This window comes from Sapajus apella, unplaced genomic scaffold (genome assembly GCF_009761245.1).
Source record: "Sapajus apella isolate SASKATOON/1434 unplaced genomic scaffold, GSC_monkey_1.0 scaffold6, whole genome shotgun sequence".
In the NCBI taxonomy this organism is placed as follows: domain Eukaryota; kingdom Metazoa; phylum Chordata; class Mammalia; order Primates; family Cebidae; genus Sapajus; species Sapajus apella.
Window position 1 is genome coordinate 3,553,383 of NW_022436946.1, and position 25,379 is coordinate 3,578,761.

General features: G+C 34.0%; 1 protein-coding gene across 2 annotated transcripts in view; it reads right to left on the reverse strand.

Moving 5' to 3' along the window:
* Positions 1 to 25,379, reverse strand: part of ADGB (androglobin) — a 213,220-nt gene that overhangs the window by 93,868 nt on the left and 93,973 nt on the right. For both annotated transcript variants that reach the window (XM_032274516.1, XM_032274517.1), the window contains exons 10-13: positions 25,058 to 25,152; positions 19,057 to 19,231; positions 16,855 to 16,945; positions 8,165 to 8,294 (exon numbers count right to left, since the gene is read on the reverse strand). In XM_032274516.1, coding sequence (XP_032130407.1) covers positions 8,165 to 8,294; positions 16,855 to 16,945; positions 19,057 to 19,231; positions 25,058 to 25,152 — 491 coding nt within the window. The remainder of the gene's footprint in view (positions 1 to 8,164; positions 8,295 to 16,854; positions 16,946 to 19,056; positions 19,232 to 25,057; positions 25,153 to 25,379) is intronic.

The window sequence follows — 25,379 nt, forward strand, 5'->3', positions numbered from 1 at the left end:
CAGACCCAGGTGCCAGGGTTGCCCACCTGCTGATCTAGGTACCAGACTAGCCTGCTTAAGGAATACAGTAACAAACCTGCCTGTCGGCAACCTACTAAGAATCTCTAAATGATCTGACTGGTGAAGGGCTTTCCCAGACAAAGCCAGTCTGCAAAGATTAGAATAATTTACTACTCTTTTAAATTTATAGACACCAACATATGGTTACAAGGATCAAGAACAATAATGGAACATGACCCCACCAAAAGAACAAAATAAAGCACCAAAAGTCAGCTCTAATGAAACAGAGATTTATAATCTGCCTGACAAAGAATGTGAAATGATTATTTTAAAGAAACTCAGTGAACTTCAAAAATGCCAAAAAATAATTAAGTGATATCTGGAAAATAATGAACAACTAAGACAAGAAATGTAACAAAGAGATTGGAGTTATTTTAATAAATTAAACCAAAATTCTAGATATGAAAATTACAATGAATGAAATAAAATTTTAAAAATGCAAGACAGTGTCAACAGCAGAATCAATCAAGCAGACAAAATAAACTATGAAATTGAAGACGGGCTATTGGAAAATATGCAGTCAAAGGTGAAAAAAAAGGAAAAAGGACTACATGGTTTATGGGGCAGTATCAAAAGGGAAAATATTTGAGTGATAGGAGTTCAAAAAAGAGAAGAGAGAGATAAAGGAGTAGAACTTACTTAAAGAAATAATAGCAGAAAACTTCTCAAATCTGGGGAAAGTGATATATATCCAGGTAGAAGAAGGTCAAAGGTCTTCAAAATCAGATTTAATCCAAATAAGACTAAACCAAGACACACTGTAATCAAATTGTTAAAAATCAAAGACAAAGAGAGGATTATGAAAGTAGCAAGAGAAATGAAGCAAATAAGGAGTTCTAATTTCTCAGCAAATTTCTTTGTAGAAACCTCACAGGCCTGGACAGAGTTGGATAATATATTCAAAATACTGAAGAAAAATAATATTAAGCAAGTATACTGTACTTAGAAAAGATATCCTTTAAAACTGAAGTGGAGATAAAAACTTTCCCAAACAAACAAAAGCTGAGAGAGTTCATCGCCATCAGACCTGTTTTATGAGAAATACTAAAGGGAATTCTTTAAGTTGAAAGAAAAGAATGGTAATTAGTAACATTAAAAAATGAAAGTTTAAAACTCACTGTTAAAAGTAAGTGCATAGTCAAATTCAGAATACTCTAACATTGTAGTGGCGATGTTTAAATCACTTATATCTTTAGTATGAAGGTTAAAGAAAAATTGTATTTAAAATAATAACTATAATAATTTGTCAAGGGTTATACAGTATAAGGGGTTGTAAATTGTTATATCAAAAACATAAACCATAGGAGAGATAGAGTAAAAGTGTAGAGTTTTTGTATGTGATCAAAGTTAAGTTGCTATCAGCTTAGAATATGCTGCCATAGCCATAAGACGTTTTATATAAGCCTCATGGTATTCATAAAGTGACAAGCCATAATAGATACACAAATCAAAGCAAACCACTACAAACATAACCTAATCACAAAGGAAAACAGGAAAGAATAAAGGAACAAAGGATTTACAAAACAACTAGAAAAAAATTAATGAAATAACAGTAGCAAGTGCTTACTTAGTAATAATTTCCTTTAACGTAAATGGATTAGATTCTCCAATCAAAAAGCATAGAGTGACAGAATGTATTTAAAAAACAAAGATTCAACTATATACTGCCTATAGTATACTTTAGGTTTAAAGACACATATAAACTGAAAATAAAAGGATGGGAAAGGATATTCCATGCAAATGGAAGGCAAAAGAGAGCTGGGATAGCTATATTTACAATCAGATAAAATAGGCTTTAAGTCAACAAAAGAGAAAAAAGAGACCACTAAGGTTATTACATCATAATAAAGTTGTCAGTTTCTTAACAGGATACAGTAATTGTAAGTATATACGCATCCAACATTACAGCACCTAAATGTATAAAGCAATATTAATAGATCTAAAGGGGGAGAGAGACTGCAATACAATAATAGTTGGAGTCTTCAATACTCTTTCAGCAATGGGCAGCTCATCCAGACAAAAATGTCAAAAAGAAAACCTCAGATTTAAAGTACATTTTAAACCAAATGGACCTAACAGATGTATACAGAATGTTGTATCCAGCAGCAGTGGAATACACATTCTTCTCAAGCTCACAAGGAACATTCTCCAGGATAGGTCATACGTTAGGCCACAAAACAAGTCTTAACAAATTAAAGAAGATTGAGATCACATAGCTATCTTTTATAACCACAATAGGTGAGTCTAGAAATCATAAGAAGAGGCATTTCAGAAAACTCACACCTACATGGAAATTAATGTGCTTCTGGACAAAATATTAAGAGAAAAAATTTTAGAATATCTTGAGACAAATGAAAATTAACACAGTAACATCAAAATTTATAGGATGCAGCAAATGAAGCTCTAAAAGGGAAAATTAAAGAAGGATTTAAAATTTAAAACTAATGTTACAACCCAAGGAACTAGAAAAAAAGAAACCAAACTAAGCCCAAAATTGGCAGAAAAAAAGGAAATAATAAAGCTCATAATAGAAATAACATAGTAAAACAATAGAAAAATAAAAAGCTGAGCTGATTTTTGAAAAGATAAACAAAACTTACAAACCTTTTGCTAGACTAATTAAGAAAAAAGGGAAAAGGCTCAAACAAAATCATAAATAAAAGAAGCAGCATTACAAATGATACTGCAGAAATACCAAGAATCATAAGAATCTACTATGTATAATTATATGACAACCAACTACATCACCTAGAAGAAACAGAGACATTTCTAGACATATACAACTTACCAAGACCGAATCATAAAAATATAAATTCTGAACAGAACAATATGAGCAAGGGGATTACATTAGTAATAAAAACTGTCCCATGTTGACCAGGTGCAACGCTCATGCCTATAATTCCAGAATCTTGGGAGGCCAAGCCAGGAGGATTGAACTCAGGAGTTTGAGACTAGCATAAGCAACATAGCAAGACCCCATCTCTAAAAAAATTTTTTTTTAATTAAGCAAATGTGGTGGTGCATGCCTGTAGTATCAGCTACTTGGGAGGGTAAGGCAGGAAGATCGCTTGTGCCCAGGATTTCAAGGCTTCAGTAAGTTATGATCATGCCACGGTAGTCAAGCCTTAGAAACAGAGAAAGATCTCATATCTTACAAAAAAAAAAAAAGTCTCTTATCATAGAAAAGTCCAGGACCTTATGGCTTCACTGCTGAATTCTACCAAATATTTAAAGAAGAACTAATACCAATCCTTCTAGAACTCTTCTAAAAAAATTGACAAGAGAGAATACTTTCAAACTAATTATGCAGAGCAAGCATTATCTTGATACCAAAGCCAGACAAGGACACTATAAGAAAATAAACATTAGGTCAATATCCCTGATGAACATACATGCAAAAATCCTTAACAAAATACTAGTAAACCCAATTCAACAGCACGTTAAAGGGATCATTTACCATGATTAAGTGATAAAGATCATATAACTATCTTTTATAACCACAATGGATTGAGTCTAAAAATCAATAACAGGAGGCAGAAAATTCACAAATACATGGAAATTAAACAATGTGCTTCTGAGCAAGATATTAAGAGGGAAATTTTTAGAATATCTTGATTAAGTGGGTTTTTTTTTTACAAAGATGCAAAGATGGCTCGACACATGCAAATGTACAAATATGATATACCACCTTAAAAGACTAAAAGACAAAAAACCATGCAATCATGTGAATACATGTAAAAACAGCATTTAAAAAAATCCAACATCCTTTCATTACATATATATAAAAAAAAACTCTCAGTTGACTAGTAATAGAATGTACTTCAACACAATAAAGGCCATATATGACAAACTCATAACTAACATACTTAACAGTGAAAAGTTGAAAGCTTCATTTCTAAGATCAGGAGTAAGACAAGATACTATTACTTCTATTCAACATATCACCTAAAGTCCTAGCTAGAGCAATTAGGCAAAATAAAGAAAAAACAATCAAATTGAAAAGAAAGAAGCTATTTTTTTCCTCTTTGCAGATAATACAATCTTATATATAACACCTTAAAGCCCCATTAAAAACCCTGTTATATCTAATATATAAACTCAGTAAAGTTGCAGGATACAAAATCAACATACAAAAACAAACAAAAAAGAAATCAATAAAATAATTCTGTTTACAACAACTACCAAAAAGCATTTAGGAATAAATTGAACTAAGGAGGTGAAACACCTATATTCTGACTACTGTAAAATAAAACATTGATGAAATAAAATGAGACTCAAATAATGGAAAGATGTCCTATGTTTATGAATTAACAGAATTCCTATTGTTAAAATGGCTGTACTAGCCAAAGCAATGTACAAATTCAATGTACTCTATCAACATTCTGATAACATTTTTCACAGATATATTTAAAACATCCTAAAATTTATGTGAAACCACAGAAGAACCTAAATAGCCAAAGCAAAAGAACAAAGTAGTAGGTATCACACCACCTGACTTCAAAATACACTACAAAGCTATAGTAACCCAAGCAGCATGTACCAGCATAAAAATAGACATGTGGACCAATGGAACAGAGTAGAGAGCCAAAAATAAATCCAACCATTTGTGGTCAGAAAAGATTGACAAGAACACACAATGGAAGAAAGGAAAGTTTCTTCAATAAATGATGCTGGGATATCCATTTGCAAAAGAGGAAATTCACTTCACATCGTATACAAAAATTAACTAAAAATAGATTAAGAACTTAGCTCTAAGACTTGAATGTATGAAACTACTAGAAGAAAACATAAGGGATAACTTCCAAGATCTTGGCCTGGGCAACAAGTTTTAAGAAATAATCCCTAAAGGACTGGAAACAATCGCAAACATAGACAAAAGGGATTACATCAAACTAAAATGTTTATTTGCACAGCAAAGGAAACAGTAATAAAGAGACAATTTACAAAATGGGAGAGAATATTTATAAATCATATATCTGATAAGAGGTTAATATTCAAAAATATAAGGAACTCAAACAACTCATCAGCAAGAAAACAACCAGGTTGAAAAATAAGCAAAGAATCTGAATAGGCATTTCTCAGGAGAAAACATACAAATGGCCAACATACATGTTTTAAAAAATGTTCATCACTAATCATCAGGGGAACATAAATTAAGACCACAATACAGTATCACTTCACACCTGTTAAAATGGCCGTTATCAAGAAGACAAAAGGTTAAGTGTTAGTAAAAATGGTGAAAATATCGGAAAGCTTGTATGTTGTTAGTGAAAAGGTAGAATGGTGCAGCCACTGTAAAAATAGGGCAATCATATGACCCCACAATCCCACTTCTGAATGTGTATACAAAGGAAATGAAATCAATGTGTCAAAGAGCAAAGAGATACCTGCATTCCCATCTTCGTTATAGCATTATTTACAAAGCCAAAATATGAAGCCAAACTAATTGCACATCCACAGATGAATGAATAAAGAAATATGATATATATACAAAATAGAATGCTGGTCAGCCTTCAAAAAGAAGGAAACTTTATCATTTGCAATAACTAGGATAAACCTGGAGGACCTTATGTGGAATTAATTAAGCCAGACATGGAAAAATAGATACCACATAAGCTCACTTACATGTGGAATCTAAAACAGTTGAACTCTTAGAAGTAGAGAGTAGAATGATAGTTACCAGAGGCTGGGTTTGGGTGATTGGGAAAATATTGGTCAAAAGATACAAAATTTCAGTTAGTATAAATAAATTCAAGAGATCCAATTTACAAGATGGTATTGTTAATGTATTCTTGAAAAATTGCTGATAGATTTTAGTGTTCTCACAACAAAAAAAATGAAAGGATCATGAATACATATATTAATTAGCTCAATTTATTCAGCTATGTATATATATTTCAAAACATCATGTTTTACACTATGAATATATACAATATTTTTATCAATTAAAAAGAAAAAGAAAAAAGACACATAAGAGTGAAAAGATAAACTTGGTTAGAACATATAAAATACATAGCAAATAAAGAATAAGTCTCCATATTTCACAAAGAATATCTATGAATTGGTAAAACAGGAAGACGTAACCAAAAGCGAAATTAGGCAAAAGGCATAGGCAGGCATTGCACAGCAGCACAAACAAAAATGGCAGTAAATACATGCAACGATGTTCAGTCACAATAACAATCAGTTCAATGGAAAAGCAAAGTGAACACTTTATCATACCAATCTGATTGGCAAAGTTTTAAAAAATCACTACACACTCCATGTGGCTGTAAAGAATCATTCATACAACCTGAGTGTAATCTTATCATGTATATTTAGCAACAATTATTTTAAAATTCCAACAGAATTTTATCTGTTGACCAAACAATCCCATTACATGTACAAATTCGTTCATAGCAGTATTATTTATAATAGCAAAAGATTAAAATCAACTCCAGATTCCATCTATGGAGATTGATAGAAATAAACTGTGGTTTATTTACATAAAATTATGAAACTTTAAGAATGAAGATGCTATTTAGGTATAGATTGAAATTATCTCCAACATATACTAAGTATTTTTAAAGATGATTGAATTTTAAATAGAGAAAAAGGAAGTTGTGAAATATTGTGTGTGCGTTTCTTTGCATTTACATTAAAAAATCCTGAAAGTTTCCTAGAGGGCAGAATGGTGAAAATGGGATGAAGAGTTACATAAATAGAAACAAGCTTTCTTTACATTCGTTTTACATTGGAAAGCTAAGCATGTGGAAGTTATTTACATCTTTCTACTCAAGGTCATCTCCAAGGTCTGATTTTTCAAATTCGAAAAATTGCAACCTCAGGCATAAGTGGGTTAATATGTCAATCAATTTTGCATTTATAATAAAATAACATTTTATATCCACATTAGCAAACATCATACAGTACCAAATGCCGTCATAATGAAAACTGTCGGTGTTGACAGGCGTGGGTATTACTACACTCATTCGTAAAATGGTTTGGCATTTTATTGTAAGGTCAAGCAGCTGAAGACTCCTAGATTCATATCTTAGAACGGGTCTTCCTAATCTGGTATCCAATGAAGCTCATAGTTAAATATCTAATGTGGATAGTTAGAAAGACATTACACGTTTGACTGATACTCACCATTTTTTTTTCTATTTTCAATTTGTCAATATAGGCAAGTAGTCACAATGTTGAGAGCAATACTTGTGACCCTTTCCACAAAATGTCAGAGTATTTTACATTGTATGATAGTTGTTTTAAATATCTTACAAAAGTATGTAAGCTGATTACTACTTTGAAATTACAGCAGGTATTAGACCTACTGCTGTATTTCATGTGGTCATATCTTCCTGTCTACAGTTATTCCTTTGACCTATATAGCTAGGCAACTATAGCAACTATGCTTAGTAGTCATTCAACCACCAAATAGTGAAGTTGTATGTTCTCTCATAGTGCTAATTATATTACTTGCTACTGTTCTTTATCAACAATTCTCAGTTCATTAAAACACAGAAAAAGACAAGTTGTTTCCAAAGTGTTGAAAGTTAAAAAAAAAATGTTAAGGGGAGCCATAGCACACAAAGGGTATGAAGCCTAAAACTAAAGCAACTCTTGTACATGTTTCTAGAGGACATACCAAGGGACATTTGCGAAAAATTATGGCACCATTGCTTACAATAGTAAGAAACAAGAAGCAACAAATATAGCCACCAACACTGTGACGGACAAAAAACCATTTGTAGCATAATTTCATACAATAAATACCACTGGTTACTGAAATGAACTGAGACATGAAACAAAAGAGAGGAATCTCACAAACAAGATGTTATGTTATAATTGGCAAAATGAGAAAAGTATGAAGCTATTTAATACCATAATCTGAGTGACAGATAGAAAATGCAACCAAGAAGAAACACACAGGAGACAGACTTCTATAGCTGATGACTATTCCATTTTCTAACCTAGGTGATAGATACATATGATATTTATTTTAACACTACTGTTTAGATCCATATTATATATTATTTTGTGTGTATAGTATGTTTTATAATTTAAGGGAAAAAAAGTCTTATATCATTCAGAGTTGGCCAATAGTTAAGAGTAACATAGTTACCTGAGATATAGCTTTTGTTATTTGACTCAAGTCTGTCTGGCTATGCGTTGCAGTTTCATCAGTCTCACTGACGGAAGGTAAACCAGATCCTGGGGTTATTCCTTTCTTAATTAAGGAGCGCACATAATGCCTAACAGGAAAACAAGACCCCAAACTTCCGTTATTTTGATGTTTTGTTTAAAGTTACTTCTAAATAACTGCATTTTTGTCAACAATAGAAAGTTTCTGATTGTGTTCTATTTGTCATTCTCATTCTTTTAGAACCAGTAGTTATTTTTCCTTCATGTTAAAACATTGAATAACTTTCTATGCTACTAAAAATATTGTATGTCAGCCAACAAATTGTTGTAAAACAATTCTAGAACACTATGTGTTTTAAAGCTTTGGTGCTCATCTTTGGATGTTCATGAACAAAATAGAAATTTGACATTTGCAACTGATTTATTTAAGTATCAGAGTGATGTATCAGTAAAACAAAACTGAGAGTCAGAAATTTAGTTATGAGTCCTGAGCACTTAAGTTTATAACTGTTACATTCATACCAGCTACCTAAGCATATAGTCTTTCAAGTAATTGCTGATATGACTCCAAATGCCCTTGCCATAGGTAGAATTTTATAGGTACGATAAAGACATTTTTCATAGTATATGCATTTTTAAGTACGTGTGTTTCAAAGGTGAAATTAAGTTCCATGTACATAGACTTCATCAACTTGGACTTTTTTTTTTTTTTTTTCCAGTCAGGGTTCTGTGAAAATTCACTTCTAATTAAACTTTGCTGATTTAGACAAAACTGCCACTAGAGGGTAGCACAAACTTGCTTGTCAGTCGCCAATTCTACCAGACATGGCCAGGAGTCAAGAATGGGTAAACCTGGAGTGTTGCTACAGTGACAGTGCTCCTAAGGTAGAACGTGTGATAGCAGCCACTTGCAAAGGCTCACTAAAATACAGGCTTGCTCTTATGTTGACCTGAGAACTCTACACAGCAAAGCAGGACAAGGGGCATATCTATCACATACGATAAAATGCCATTGACATAGAGCTCTGATTTGTCTCTGTCAGAAAAGATGAATATGTAAATGAATTCATAACACATTCAAGTGGTGAATAGATTAGTTGAATCCAATCAGGTGATGAAGCCACCTGTATTTGGGTATTAGAATTTCATGTACTTTAATCAAGTAATACAGTGGAAAGAAGATAAAAGAAAAGCATAAGTAACTCAGGGAATTTAGATTATGAAACTAACCCATTTGGGGTCCCTATTGGCATAGAGATTCTAAAAGGCTGGCTATGACTATTGAAATTATAAGAAAATTTGTCCTTGAGGCCTGCAGTTCTATTTCATACAACTCACAAAATCCCTGATTTATATGCAAATCAATTAGCTGAGAGATAAAAATCATTTTTAATGGCAAAATCATCATCTTAGTGTGGTGGTTAATTTTAGGTGCCATCTTGGCTGGCTTGAGGGCAGCCTAGGTGGCTGGTAAAACATTATTTTTGGGTGTGTCTGTGAGAGTGCCTCCAGAGGAGACTGGCATGTGACTCAGTGGATAGAGAAGATCCACCCTCAAGGGAGATGGATGCCATCAAATTAGCTGGGGGCCTGGGTAGAACAAACAGGCAGAGGAAAAGTGAACTGGATTTCTCTCCTGGAGCTGGGATGCCCTTCTTCGCCTGCCCTTAGCCATCAAAAGTTCAGGGCTTCTGACCTTTGGACTCTAGGACTTGCAGCAACAATTCCCTGGGTTCTCAGACCTTTGTCTTCAGACTGAGAGTTACACCATCAGCTTCCTTAGTTGTTCTAAGGCCTTTAGACTAGGACTGAATCACACACTACTGACGTCCAGCTTGCAGGCAGCCTATCTTGAGTCTTTTCAGCTTCCGTAACTAGTGAGCCACTTCCTCTAATGACACCTCCTCTCATACATCTTTATTTATATCTTTATCTATATGTCTATGTCAATATTCCGCATTCATTTGGTATCTCTGGAGAACTGACTAAAACGATGAGTAGCCTTAAGCATAACTTTAATCAGAAATCATGAAGTATTAACATTTTTGTGTTAAGTTTAGAAAAATTCTGTGTGTGACTACATGTGTTCCTCCAAAATTCAGACCTGGAAACGTAATCCCCAGTGTGATGGTATTTGGAGGTAGAGCCTTTGATTAGATCATGAGGATAGAGCTCTCGTGACTGACATTAGAACCCTTAAAAAGGGATCACAGAGAGATCTTTTGCCCTTTCCACCCTGTGAGGTCATAGAGAAAAATGAAGCCATCTATCAAAGTGAGCCCATACCAGACACCAAATCTGTCAGTGCCTTGATCTTGGACTCCCAGACGTCAGAACTGTGAGAAATGAATTTCTGTTGTTTATAAGTCACCCAGTCTATGGTATTTTTGTTATAGCAGCCCAAACAGACTAAGATATGATGTGTGGGTTTTTACAATATGTGAAAGAATTTAGCATGTTACATAATATACAAATTAGGCCTTTAAATGTATAGCTTACTGTTTAATTTTAGTTATATGCTTAAGTTGAAAAGTATAAGAGAAATTTGGTTTGTAAACACTCATAGTATGTATAGGAAAATTTAAATTTCTACAAATACATGATTTTGATTATTTGACTTTTTGTAGTTATTTAAATACTTGAGAAGACTTCTTTTTGCTATCATTATTGGCTTTTAAAGTGCTTCAAGAGAAAAACTAGTAAAGTTGTAAATGCAACGTAAAATATTTAAATAAATTTAGTGAATTAGTTTAAGTTTTGATAGAGATTACTACATTGATTTATTAGAAATTATAACACAAATTATATGCTGGGCATGGTGGAACACGCCTGTCTTCCCCACTACTCGGAAGGCTGAGGCAAGAGGCACCACTTGAACCCAGGAGTTTGAGACCAGCCACGTAACATAACAAGATCCCATCTCTAAAAACAAAACAAATCAAAACAAAAACCCAAAGTTTGAGAAAAAATTTATTAAATAAAATTATTATTTATTATTTTGAAACAAGAAAATTTTAAAACCAAAGTAGCAGGAAATCATCTTTAGATTTATTAATTTGTAACAATAAAATTTTAAAGTAGCAGAAAATTGTCTTTTCTGGTTATAATGCTGTCCCAAATGGCTTGACATTGATAACTGCCACTATTTGTCTAGTAGTGCTGTATAGCGCCCCCTCCCCACCCACTTTTCAATGTTCAATTGTCCATGCATAGAACTGACAAAGCTTTAAAGGTAAAATATTTGAAGAATAACTCTAGTATTGTAAACTTAAGTAGAATAAATAAAGTGTAAATTAACTACCTGTGAGGTGAAGAGTATCTAAAAGTAGGAAATTACAATGAACTAGATAAGAACTAAATTTTGACTGTTTTTCTCTCATCCACTTATATTTCTATCATAGATTATAGTACATCTAAGAGAAGGCTAAAACCATATCTAATGGCCATTATATATGTGACCATTGGTACCATTCAATAATTTTAATAAAGTTTTGTTGAGACTTAAAATACATGTTTAAAAGTTCTTAAACAATGAATGTACACTTTCTGAAATGTTTACAAAGTAAACATGGTCATATCACCATTATTCAGATCAAGCATTTTTCCTATTACTAGCAATCCACAAACCCTGCCAGAGACATGTCCTCATCACAGCCAACTCTCCTCACCACAGATAACCACATCGGTTACTTCTAACAGCATATATTGCTTTTTAAAATTGTTCTTTTCTTACTGTATATAATTAGGAGAACTGAAAATTAACCATGTACTTTTTGTACTAGACTTCTTTGGTCTGAATTTTGTGTGTGTATGTGAGATTCATCCACATTACTTTGTATAGCAGTATTTATTTCACTTTTATTGCATTACATTATTGCATTATATTTGTCTTTGATTTTACCATGATGTGTCTAGCTGCAGTTTCCTTTGCATTTATATTACTTAGTGTTTTTAGGACTTCCGGAATCTTGACTTAAATGTTTCCTTATGGGATTCTTTTGGCCATTAAGATTTGATCCTTTAATTAATTATTTTCAAATCTATCTTCTACTTCTGAGAACCACTGGCAAGTACATTGGTCATTTTCAGCATGTCCCATATGTCTTAACTGTACTATTTTCCCATTTTTTTTTTGTCTCCCTGCTTTAGTCTGGATATTATCTTCTAATCTATTTTCAATTTTGCTTATTCTCCTTTAGTCTGTATCTAATGTGTTCTTAGCACATCTATTGAGTTCTAGGTCTCAGTCATTATACTACTTGCTTCTAGAATTTCTATTTTATTTTTTTAAACCACTTTATATACTTTTATTTTTGTATTTTCACTCTATTGAAGGATAATTGAAGTACAATTAACTGTACAAATTCAAAGTGTAAATTTGCTAGTTTTTGATACATGTGTATAACCATGTATTAGCCACCTATTGCTACATTAAAAATTACCACAATTATAGTGGCAGCCATCATACCCTGCATTCATATCATCCAATACAACAGTTATTGCTATTTGTAAAGTTCTTGGTGACTTCTGATTCAATAAAAACTTCAGACCCAACTTCACAGTCTTTCTTTCTATCCCTATGGTCATGTTCAAATATTAGTGAATTTGGGTTCCTCTTCCTCCTCTTTCCTTTGTCTTCATTGTTCTTCATTGTTTTTGCTGTTGTGTTTAGTCTCTTTTCCCTAAGAGTGACACACCTGGTTTTTCACCTTTCTATGACAATCATTTAATCTTGTAATGTAATTAGCTGATAATAGCCAAAAATACTCATCAGTGCTAATGATTGAGGTAGGTAAGATGCTTTTTTTGGTTGTTTTTCTAAAACAGTAGCCAAATCTATGAAGCCAGACAGATTTTCCCATCAGCATGATTGCTAGAAACAAGAAAAACATGAGAGTACTTCTAAATATTAAATACACCAAGCCTTTCTGGCTCTCTTCTGTCTCCGTACAATATCGCAATTTGTTATCACCACCTTTAATCTCTCACCAGCTTGCCCTCCTATGCTGTCTACTCCTTTTAGGAACATAATTTGAGCAGCTGTGACATCTCACCAAAGCAGTAAAACTGACAATGTGAAAGAGGAAAGTCAGAGCATTTTTCAATAGTATCTTTGTTTTAACTATCACTTTATTTTTACAGTCAGAATTTTCATTGATTAATTAATGAATTCATTTTATCCTCGAAAAAACAACAGTGCCCTTGCTAGTTAATCCTCTATGTCCCCTCAATCCTTTATTTAATCATCTTTGGGATACGAGGGCTCATTTAATTTATTTTTTTAAGTTTATGATGCTAAAGAACATTTTAAGTAGGCCTTATTTTGACCAATTTACTATAAAAGGGAACTTAAGAAATATTGCTTTTGTATAATCACTGCAATGATACAAATTTTAGTACATGTGACATGAAAGCATACATTTTTATTTATTAAATAAAATTGATTTAAAAGGTTGAAATGTTTTAACTATCATATTAGGACAATTATATTCAATTGTTCTTCTTAATAGGCCAAAGAAAATACCGTTTAGTTATGTTGTATTACATAAATGAATGATCTTTTCTCATTTTAATCTATAAATAGAAATACAGGTTAAAATAATAAAAACTAAAAATAATATAATAATCCTGTTATAGAAAAATGCTACAATTATGGGAAGGTCACTTGTTCATTCCCTTTAATATTTAGAAGAAAACTTATACAATGATGAAAATGTTTACTTAGAACATTTGACTACTGAGAACTTAAAATGTGGTTAATTCAACTAAGGGAATTAATTTGTTATTTTATATAATACCTCTGCCTTCTGAGTACAAGTGATTCTCCTGCCTCAGCCTCCAGAGTAGCTGGGATTACAGGTGCCTGCCACCACACCCAGCTAATTTTTGTATTTTTAGTAGAGACGGGGTTTCACCATGTTGGCCAGGCTGGTCACGAAATCCTGACCTTGTGATCTGCCTGCCTCAGTCTCCCAAAGCGCTGGGATTACGTCAGTCACTGCAACCAGCCCATGTTAATTAAATTAAAAAAAATGTATATAGCCACAAGTGCCTAGTGTGTAACATACAGGAAAGAACATAATTTAAAATACTGAATAACTTAGGCACTTCAAAATATTTTCAGTTCAATTAATATTCACTAAACACCTATTATTTCCAAGGTAGTATTTTAAATATCTGTTATAACGTAGATATAAAGCCCATATAGTAATCCTTAATGTCTTCATTATAAGTATATATAAGCCAACGTTAACTAATTCTAAAAATTTGGTGATGTTGCTCGCTACACCCAGAAAATCAGAGACAAATTTGGAGAAGCGAAGGCTATTGGAAGCGGACAATATTAAGAATTGATAAAGAAATCATTAGTACTATGAAAGCAAAATTAAAACTGCAACTAAGCCAATCACTGAAACAAAGCCCCGGAAAAGCCGGTAGTCTCAGGTCATTGAATGTTAGGGTAATTGTTCCTCAAAGTCCTTGAGGTCCCTCTGTTAGAAGAAGACAGAATGGTAATACTGAGTATGATTCATCAGGCAGGCAAGCATAGCTTTGAGTATGCTCTACTTAAGAAGGAAAGACATTATTTAATATATTAATAATGTGTGTATTACAAGTAGTTAATATAGCACAAATTTTGACTAAATTAGTGACACTGTTGATAACATTTCATTTCATTTCTATTATATTGCAGTATCAGTTAGGATGGCTTATGTCCAAGTGACAGAAGCCTAATTTATAGTAGCTTTACCAGGAATAGAAATTCCATTGTCTTTCAAAACGGAAACGTCCAGTGGGACTGGAAACGAACTTACACAAGATTCTTCTACACATCGAGAAACCTAACGATCAGAGAATGCAGTGGTGCATATATAAATGTTGTCAAATATTTGAAGATTTTTCATGTAGATAGGGAATAGAAAAAGCTGAAACATACTATTTTAGCAGCTTTACATATTATTTCTTTTTAGGGGAAGAACTGGATTCATTTACAAAACACATTGATAGAACACACTACTTGCTAGATGAAGAGTAAGGAAGGTGCTATGGTCTCAAAGTGTGTATACGCCTCCCCCATCAAATTTATATGTTGAGATATAAATTCAAACCATGAAATAATGGTATTAAAAGGTGAGACCTTTGGGAGGTGACTCAATTAAGCCTGCACACATGGCATTAGTGTCCTTGTAAAAGGCACCCCAGAGAGCTCATTCACCCTTTCCACTATGTGAGTACACAGTGAGAAGACGCCATGCATGAGGAAGCAGATCCTTGCCAGAAACTGATTCTGCTGGCATGCAGATCTTGGACTTCCCAGCCTCTAGAAGTATCAGAGACACATTTTTTTGTTGCTTACAAGCCACTGGTCTATGGTATTTTGTTATAGCAGCCCAAACAGTTTAAGATGAAAACTTGACACTAACAAGTGGGATTGCTGCTACAGAACTACCTGAAAGAGTGTATGCAGCTTTGGAACTGGGTAATAAATGCTGGAACAGATTCAAGGTGCATGCTAAAAAAAAAGCCTACATTGCCATGAGTGGACCTTTAAAGACGATTCTGGAAAGGGCCCACAAAGGAAAAATGAGAGCTATAAAGAAAGCCTTAATCTTCTTGGAAAATACATAAGTGTCGGGGAACTGAATTCTAGTAGAAATATGGATGGTTAAGGCCATTTTGATGAGGTCTCAAATGGAAATGAGGAACATGTTATTGGGAAAAGCTACCCTTGTTAGGCAAAGAATGTGGCTGAGTTGTCTTTGTGTTCTAGTGTTTTGCAGAAGGTAGAACTTGTGAGTGGTGAAATTAAATATTGGATTGAGGAAATTTCCAAGCCCAGTGTTGAAAGTGTGGCTTGGCTTCTCTTGACTCCTTATAGTAAAATGCTAGAAAAGAGAAATCAATTTGGACAATTCTCAGCCTATCCATACTGGGAAAAATGAGAAAGCCTATTTGAAAGAGAACCAAGGACGATATGGAAGTCACTTCCACACTTACAGATATTTATCACAGCTGCACCCTACTTCGCTGTACCAAGGTCTCTATTTGCTCGGGCTGCCAAAACAAAATACCACAGGCTAGGTGGTTTCCATAGGAGAAATTTATTCTCTCACATTTCTGTGGACTGGAAGTCTGAGATTAGTCAGGGTGGGTGCCAACAGGGTGTGTTTCTTATGAAGACTCTCTTTCCTGCCTGTAAACAGCTGCCTTCTCTGCATGCTCACATAGGCTTTCCACTGTGTGTGTACCGAGAGAGAGAGAGACAGAGAACTCTGTTGTGTCTCTCCTCACAAGGTCACTAATCCTCTCAGATCAGTACCCCAGCCTTATCACTCATTTCACCTTAATTACTTTCTTAGAGGCCTTATCTCCAAATGCAGCCACATTGGTGAGTCAGAACTTTAACCTATGAATCTGGTGGGCATACAACATTCGGTTCATAACACATACAAAAAATTAACAAAAACTATTTGTTAATTAAGTGGATTAGTGTAACTACAAGTTATAAAAATTCAAGGAAATATCCTTTTAAAGTTTTTACATATATTTGGGCTTATTTTTCAATTAATATTCTTCAAAATGCTTGCATTTGGTGTTATTTTTAACCAGACACATCACGAAATATTTACTAACAAGACGCACTGGTGAGGAAGAATGTTATATACTTACGTTTCCGTTGGAATTGTAAATGGAGTCATTCTATAATTCAAAAACGGACTTGAAATCTCAAGGAACTGGTCAGGCTTCTTTACTATTAACTCTAAAAAGTAGTAGCATTAGAAAGAATGATGTACATTTTTAAAAAATTTCAGGATTGCATGCAGAATTTAACACAATACAGTACTGGTTAGATTAACTATTTACTCAGAAAGCTTCAATAGAGTGAAATAGGAATATACAACCATACATAAAGTTTTTATTGAAAGAATTTATAGATCTTACCAGTATTCAATTTCTTTTGTCTACTCTTCGATTTCTTTTCAGAGTATGTGAAACAATTAAATCTCAAGGGAGAAAGTTAGCAATGTCTTATAGAATTATTACTTGGCCTTTGCTGCTTTTCAAGTACAGGAATGAGTTTCCATAAAAGTCTTTTACTAAAAGAAGCGTTCCTTTAGTTAACCTCTGTAACACAATTGCTTAGGATATGAAGAGGAAATGTGAAGTAATATATGAATACGGCAGTGGAAGAACAAAAACTATAGCAAAGTAAAGATCATGAGATAAAAAGAAAGCAGCAGGTCAAGAGGTTTTGTGGATATTCCTAAAGAAGTCTGAGGCTGATCTAGAGGAAATAAATTCTCAATGAATAAGGGACACAGAACACACATTACCGTGATGAACAACGAAATTAAACAGTAGGGGGTATTATTAGGGAAAAAAAGAGACTATGGCATGGAATACATAAATTTTCTTTGACTGTTCTATGACCATTTTCTGTTAATTTTCAATTTAGAAATAAACTTCCATGAAGAGCCTCTAGGTGGGATACTGACATTACAGCATCTTACCAATTGTTAGATTTTTAACCCCAGTGTATTAAAGAATGTTTACTCACATAGAATCACATAGCAATCAGTGGCAAAATCAGAAGTTACCTACATGTTCACTATTCTTCTTTTCATTCAACTATTCCTTGATGCCCTGAATGAATAACTGTTTTAAGATGCTTTGTGAATTTAACAAAAATACAGCATTTAAAAAGAAAGGATTTGTTTTCTTTTCAAGCATTAAATGGATGCTAGCCTTTGGTTCAGGAAACAATAAAGGAAAGGATGGAAGAAGGGGAGGAAGGAAGAGAAGAAAGAAGGGAGAGAGGAAGGGAGGGAAGGAGGGAGGAAGGAAGGAGGGAGGGAAGGAAGGAGGGAAGGAAGGAGGGAAGGGGAGGGAAGGAGGGAGAAGGGAGGGAAGGAGGGAGGGAAGGAGGGAAGGAAGGAAGGAAGGAGGGAAGGAAAGAAGGAGGGAAGGACGGAAGGAAGGAAGGAAAACTAGGAAGTGTTTGTAAGCATAAAAGCCAGCAATCCCATTACTGGGTATACATCCAAAGGATTACAAATCGTTCTACTATAAGGACACGTGCACACGAATGTTCATTGCAGCACTGTTTACAATAGCAAAGACCTGCAACCAACCCAAATGCCCATCGACGATAGACTGGACAGGGAAAATGTGGCACATATACACCATGGAATATTATGCAGCCATCAAAAACGATGAGTATGTGTCCTTTGTAGGGACATGGATGAACCTGGAAACCATTATTCTCAGCAAACTGACAGAAGAGCAGAAGATCAAACACCACATGTTCTTACTCATAGGCAGGTGTTGAACAATGAGAACACATGGACACAGGGAGGGGAGCACTACACACTGGGGTCAGTTGGGGGGAAATGGGGGAGGGAGGGTGGGGGGCGGGGAGATGGGAAGAGATAGCAAAGGGAGAAATGCCAGATGTAGGTGATGGGGAGGAAGGCAGCAAATCACACTGCCACGTGTGTACCTATGCAACAATTTTGCATGTTCTTCACATGTACCCCAAAACCTAAAATGCAATAAAATAAATAAATGGGGGGGAAAAAAAAGCAGATGCACTTTGCTACAAACTACTTTTCTATCACACTAATGATAACAATGCCATCACACAACGAATGACCTTGATATATGTGGTCAAGTTAGACATTAACCAAACTTCTCAGCTTCTGAGATGTGAAGAATGAATCCTTTAAAGACATAACACTTTGGCATAAAATTAAAGGTAGGTTTTAGAAGCAATGTTGGGTGGTTTACCCTGACATACATCTTTCACCACAAATGAAACTGCTAGGCTTTCACACATTAATTAGAAGGATTTGAAGACAATGTGATACATACCTTGAGCTTCATCTGTTATAACAGTTTCCTTTTTTGGACGAATGAGTTTCCAGGGAGGTACAGGAGGTGGTTTTGGTGGTGCTACCAGAGGACAAGACCTACTTCTAGTCACCAGCACAGGATGGCTATAGATGTGGGAAAGCCCACATTCTCTAAGTTTCTCAGCAGAATCTGCCTAAGAGATGGAAAGTACCGTAGATTGAAAAGCATTCTTCTCCATTTAAAATAATACTTTTCCCAATATAAAAATACTATCACCAACAAAGCAATATGGTGGTAATAAGAAAAAAAAATCACCCAATATCTCTACCTCTCTTGATATAAGCATGACTGTCATTTGCATTTCTTTCCATCTTTTAAATTTTCTGCAGCCCTGTTTCTTTATTTACAAAATGGGAGACTGGAACTAGAAGACACTTTTCAGTTCTAAAAGCATAAGATTCTACGAGATTGTACAAAATCTTAGCACATCAGTTTTTGTCCAAATTTAATCAGCCATTATTTTTTGCAGGTTAATGCTTTAACACTAGTGCTTAATATGTAAACAAAAAAAATAAACTAGCCATTGCTACCTAATTTTTTTAGGGCTCCTTTCTTGAATGTGTTCAGGTAAATAAAGCGGTCAATGGCTGTCTCATCTACACTTTATGCGCTCCTCCCCTAACAATGTGTTTCTCCACAGAAGATTCCCGTGATGACATGTGGCAATGGAGGAATTCAGAAAACGGCAGGAAATAGAGGCTGCCCTTTGTCCTGCCAAATAAAGGAGTTGCCCAGGCAGATATTTCCCGTATTCTAATGTTAGGTCTCATGAAGCCAATCTGCTTTGGAATAATTCAGAATAATACCTAAGTAGAACTTATGTTACTGATTTATGCCTGAACCATGCCAAAAGAAATAAAAAAGTATGTGAATGTTAAAGTGATATATACTATTGCGAAATTCTGACTTTCACTTTAAAGTAAAATAAAATGAAATGTTAACTACATTAAAGTCAATTTTGATCGATTTTATCAATAACTATTTTTCTTCCTCATTATGTTGTCTCAATGATTTCCATGCAATAGCCACAATCCAGACTGTAAATTTACAAAACAGACACTTAAATTAGAAACGGAAACACACTTATCAGCCTATTTCAAATTATTACTTTGAGTGGAAACTGCCATGCTCTCATGACTATGCTGTACAGCTTAATCTTCGCTGAGGTGGGAGATCCATGAGACAGGAAAGTTCTTCCCAAGGTCAGGATAATAATTTTAAGAAGGCATTAATCAGTGCACTAGTGAGTCCAGCAAAGTGGTTTAAAGTATAATAAATACTCAAAATACAGAGAAAAGGGATGCAGCAGTTTTAAAAGTCATCATATTAAGAAGTGGAGGAAATTGTCATTTTCTCTTTTGAATATCTAGCAACTTACTAAAAAAATTCAGAAAACTCTGGAATTATGTCTTAGAGGGTCTTTAAAAAAATTTTTCCACAGATGTTCTAAAATCTAAACCTTTTTCTACAACTTGAACCCTGTCAGGTTTTAAAAGTTTCCATGAGTCAATTATTTTCCATGAGTCAATTATTTTCAACACTTGAAAATAATTCTTTCAATGGAAAGACAATGCCTCCGTGTAGTTGTTATAAAAGGTGAATTACTATAAAAGTTACATTTGAGTAATATCCAAAACAGAAGTCAAACTCAAAGTGGTATTTTTAAGTTAAATAAGTTCCAGATATTTTCGTAGTCATAATTTTTGGTCTGCATATGTTAATTTCTTCCTGCCATTGCAACCAATTTTAGTCTAAAAAAGCCTTTTTTTTTTTTTTTTAACTGTAGAGCATTAGAAAATAAAATGATTTAAAGCATTTGGAAATGGAAAGGACTGGTCCAAATAATAAATTCCAGTATTAGCACCTATTTATAATTTGAATAACCTGCCAAAGTATTAACATGATTTTAGCACAAGAAATTTCAATACCACAACTCTTCTTTGTACTTCATATTATTTTCAATGTATTTACACAATATGTCTGATGCTATTAATTATAGTTATAGTTTGATGCTAAGAAAGTTTGTTAAAGAATTTCAAAGTTCCTTGGGTTACAATTAGGGGAAGAGAGAAATTTATAATAGTGCCTGAAACGCTGAGTTTTTCATAGACACTCAATATACATTTGATGCATAATTCATTGTAAGACTTAAATTAGAAGTTTCCTTTCCTAAGACCTTTTCACTCTTTTCACTCCATCTTATTTCAAACATTCTAAAAAATGCAAGGATTGGATTTGGGCAGGTGAAGAAGCCTTTATTAAAACTCCCATATCTAATTAAAACTAAAACCATTTAGAATACCCCAGGGGAGGAAGAAGTTGGATAATGCAAGGTAATTTATAACATCTTGCTCCTTCCCAAGTTTTGTTCTTGATTTTCTTGTATTTTTTACCACTTCTTTAAATAAATGTAAGTTCTTGGCTTTATTTTACCAGTTGATCTCACTGTCTTTGAGGCTGTAACTTTTAGCAATGAACTCCATTTAACAGAATTTCATTAAGACAGAAATTTTTCCAATAGGTATATTGTTAAGATATTGTATCTCTATTATATTCTGATACTTACCAGGGAAACCAGATCACCCTCACAGAATGTGAATCTAAAATAATCAGCAGGCAAGACAGGAAGACGGTAACACACTAGTCAGTTCATTACAGCCTTGGAAGTCACTTATTTACTGTTTTTTATAGACAATGGGCTAATTCCAGAACCTCTGAGCACCTTGAACCTTAAACCTCCCCAAAAGGAGGATTTATAGAAATCTGTGTGCCTTGACTGTCACTCACACCTCAAGCTGCCTTTAAGTGCTCTCCCCTTACAATCTCAATATCTAGTAGTTCCTTGAACCCAGTGATCTCCTTCATCTCCACACTTTCCAGCATAAGAGTCTCTCTCATTTGAAGACACTTTATCCCATTTGTTTGCCTAGCTTCTTCGGTCTCAGTTGAAACAGTTCTTCCTTTGGGAGGACTTCCCTGGCCACCTACCCATTAGAAAAAATGACATGTTTCTGTTATGTGTCTTTCATTCATGTTTATTCATTCATTTAATCATATGCTCACATGGTTACTCCTCCAACAAACGTTAAATCATGTACACCTACAATGTGGCAGGCACCTTGTATGCCTTCTGTTCTAACTGTATTATTGCAATTCATTCAGTTGTCTGCCTTCCTCATTAGACTCTAAGCTTTGTGAGGAGAACCTACTCAATCTTGCTTATCATCATATCTTCAGAACACAGCATACTGTTTAGCATATAATAGATAATTCAAAAATCTGTTGAGTTAACCAATGAATAAACAGATATGAGTTTTTAGTCTTTAATCTTAATCTTTTAAATTAAAAACAAACAGTATTTAAATTTTATTTTCTTGGTAGCACTACCAAAAGTTCAAAAGGATTATTTTGCATCCCATTTTTTTAAATAATGCTTTTATCCTGTGCTTACATTTTGTGGTTTTAAAAGGGGTTTGAGTACTTCTCAGGCATGGGACTATGGCATGCCATAAACCATTGCTGGTATTCTTTTTTCTTTTCTTTTTAAATTTCTTCTAAAAAAGCAAACAGGATACATGTGTAGAATGTGCAAGTTTGTTAGTAGGTATATGCGTGCCATGGTCGTTTGTTGCACCTATTGACTCATACTCTAAGTTCCCTCCCCTCAAACTCCACCCTACAACAGGCCCTGGTGTGTGATGTTCCCCTCTCTGTGTCTACGTGTCCTCAATGTTCAACTCCCACTTACGAGTGAGAACATGCAGTGTTTGGTTTTCTGTTCCTATGTTACTTTGCTGAGGATAATGGCTTCTGGCTTCATCCATGTCCCTGCAAAGGACACGATTTCATTCCTTTTTGTGGCTGCATAGTATTCCATAGTGTATATGTACCACATTTTCTTTATCCTGTCTATCATTGATGGGGCATTGCTGGTATTCTTCAGTAGTCCAATGAGTTAGAGCATTTACTCACTAGCATATCTGAGACAGCACCTAGGCCAGTAGCATGCAAAGAAGTTAAAAGAAAGGCAGGCATGAGATGGCCAGCCCTAACATTAGCAAGAGATTTGACTTGGGAGAGGCTTTAGAAGTACATTTAGATTGCTGAATGTTGCTGGCATTAATATTCAGTCCAAATGCTGTTTCTGCTATTTAACCAAGGCTAATGTTTTCTAACTTTGGATTAAAAATAGTGAAACTGCCATATTCAGGATGGCACATTATCCTGTCATGATGTGAACACTGTTATATGGTACAATTTTGCTAGAAGGAATTATTTTTATCTAAAAAAAAGTAGAGAAGAAATAAGGGGAAGAAAAAGAAGAAGAAAAATGTTAGAAACATGCCCCCCAGGCATAATCTAAAGGACAAATGTAATGCACATTGTAAAACATAATAATCATTCAATTGAACTATTTATATTTCAAGCTAATTTCCATCCAACTTTTAAAACTCAGCTCTTTCTAACCAAATAAATGAACATTCATATGTAATCATATTGCTGCACCATGCAGTTGTATATTTTAATATAGTGACTTCACATCATGAAATCCTAATAATAAAATAATACATGTCTAGAGTCCCCAGATAGGACTGGAATCCAAAAACCCCAAATGCAGTAGGGCATTTGTTTAAATAAATTGTATAATAACTTGATGTACTTTACTATTACAAGGAAAGGAGAAAAGTTGTTTCTCCGCCCAAGAACAATAGATAGCTTAAAAATAATGAAAATTCATAAATACTAGGCGAACACTAAAGATACTGATTAAAATTTAGCAGCTTGAGAAAATGTTAACAATATCTTGTTAAGTGAAAAGCTGGTTTCCAAATGTAATATAAAGTATGATTCCAGTAAAAAAAAAAAAGTACACACATACAAACACAAAATACAGTATAGGAGAAAAATCAAAGTATATGTGCCAAAATGTTAACAGGGCCTATGCCTTACCATTTATACTATGAATATTTTTATTGTTTTCCTTTCACTACATTTTCTACATTTTCTACAATTCGTTAAATGTATAAGAAAACAATTAGCTTAGGACTGTCTTGGCTATGCGGGCTCTTTCTCGGTTCCCTGTGAAATTTAAGGTAGTTTTTTCCAGTTCTGTGAAGAAGGTCATTGGTAGCTTGAAGGGGATAGCATTGAATCTGTTAATTACTTTGGCCAGTATGGCCATTTTCACGATATTGATTCTTCCTATCCATGAGCATGGAAAGTTTTCCTATCTGTTGTGTCCTTTCTTACTTCCCTGAGCAGTGGTTTGTGTTTCTCCTTGAAGAGGTCCTTCACATCCCTTGTTAGTTGTATTCCTAGGTATTTTATTCTCTTTGTAGCAATTGTGAATGGGAGTTCACTCATGATTTGACTCTGTTTGTCTATTACTGATGTACAGGAATGCTTGTGATTTTTGCACATTGATTTTGTATCCTGAGACTGCTGAAGTTGCTTATCAGCTTAAGGGGATTTTGGGCTGAGACAATGGGGTCTTCTCAATATACAATCATGTCATCTGCAAATAGAGACAATTTGACTTCCTGTTTTCCTAATTGAATACGCTTTATTTTTTTTTCTTGACTGATTGTCCTTGCCAGAAATTCCAATACTATGTTGAATAGGAATGGCATCCTTGTCTTGGTTTCAGTTTTCTATGATTTTCAGTGAAATACATAAATTCTATATAATCATTTCGTATATAATAGAAGGATCTATAAAATTAAATGCGACTATATATTATTTTCTTTTCCTTTTTTTAAAAATAATTACCCAAAGCTATTGCACTCATCTAAGATAATTTTGGATGTGTCAGATCCCTTAGGTCGAGTATCTCATTTTGAAGATAAGGAAACTGACATCCACAGATAGAATTTAAAATTTTCAAGTGGCTTCTACCACAGCAAGTAATCACACACACACACGCACAAAATCATACTGTATCCTAAACTTGAATGCTTACCATCTTCTCTAATGAAAATATCTTGTTTTCAAACAAATAGAGGGGAGTAAATGTCGCATATATGACCATATGAGCGGTCTGTACTGCAGAAGAACCTGGAAAACAAACATATATTATGTCATGAAACTTCTAGTCAAAATCCGTGTGTCAGTTGCTCATTCCAGATTTTTCAATTGCCTTAATGAACTTATTTTTGGCTGGTGAAAAATACATAAAGGATGTAAAATGAATTCAAGAAATGTTAAATCTCAAAGATGTATCTATTGTATAGCCTATCTCATTCATTTTAAGCTCACAATATTTCTATTTAATAATTTAAGGC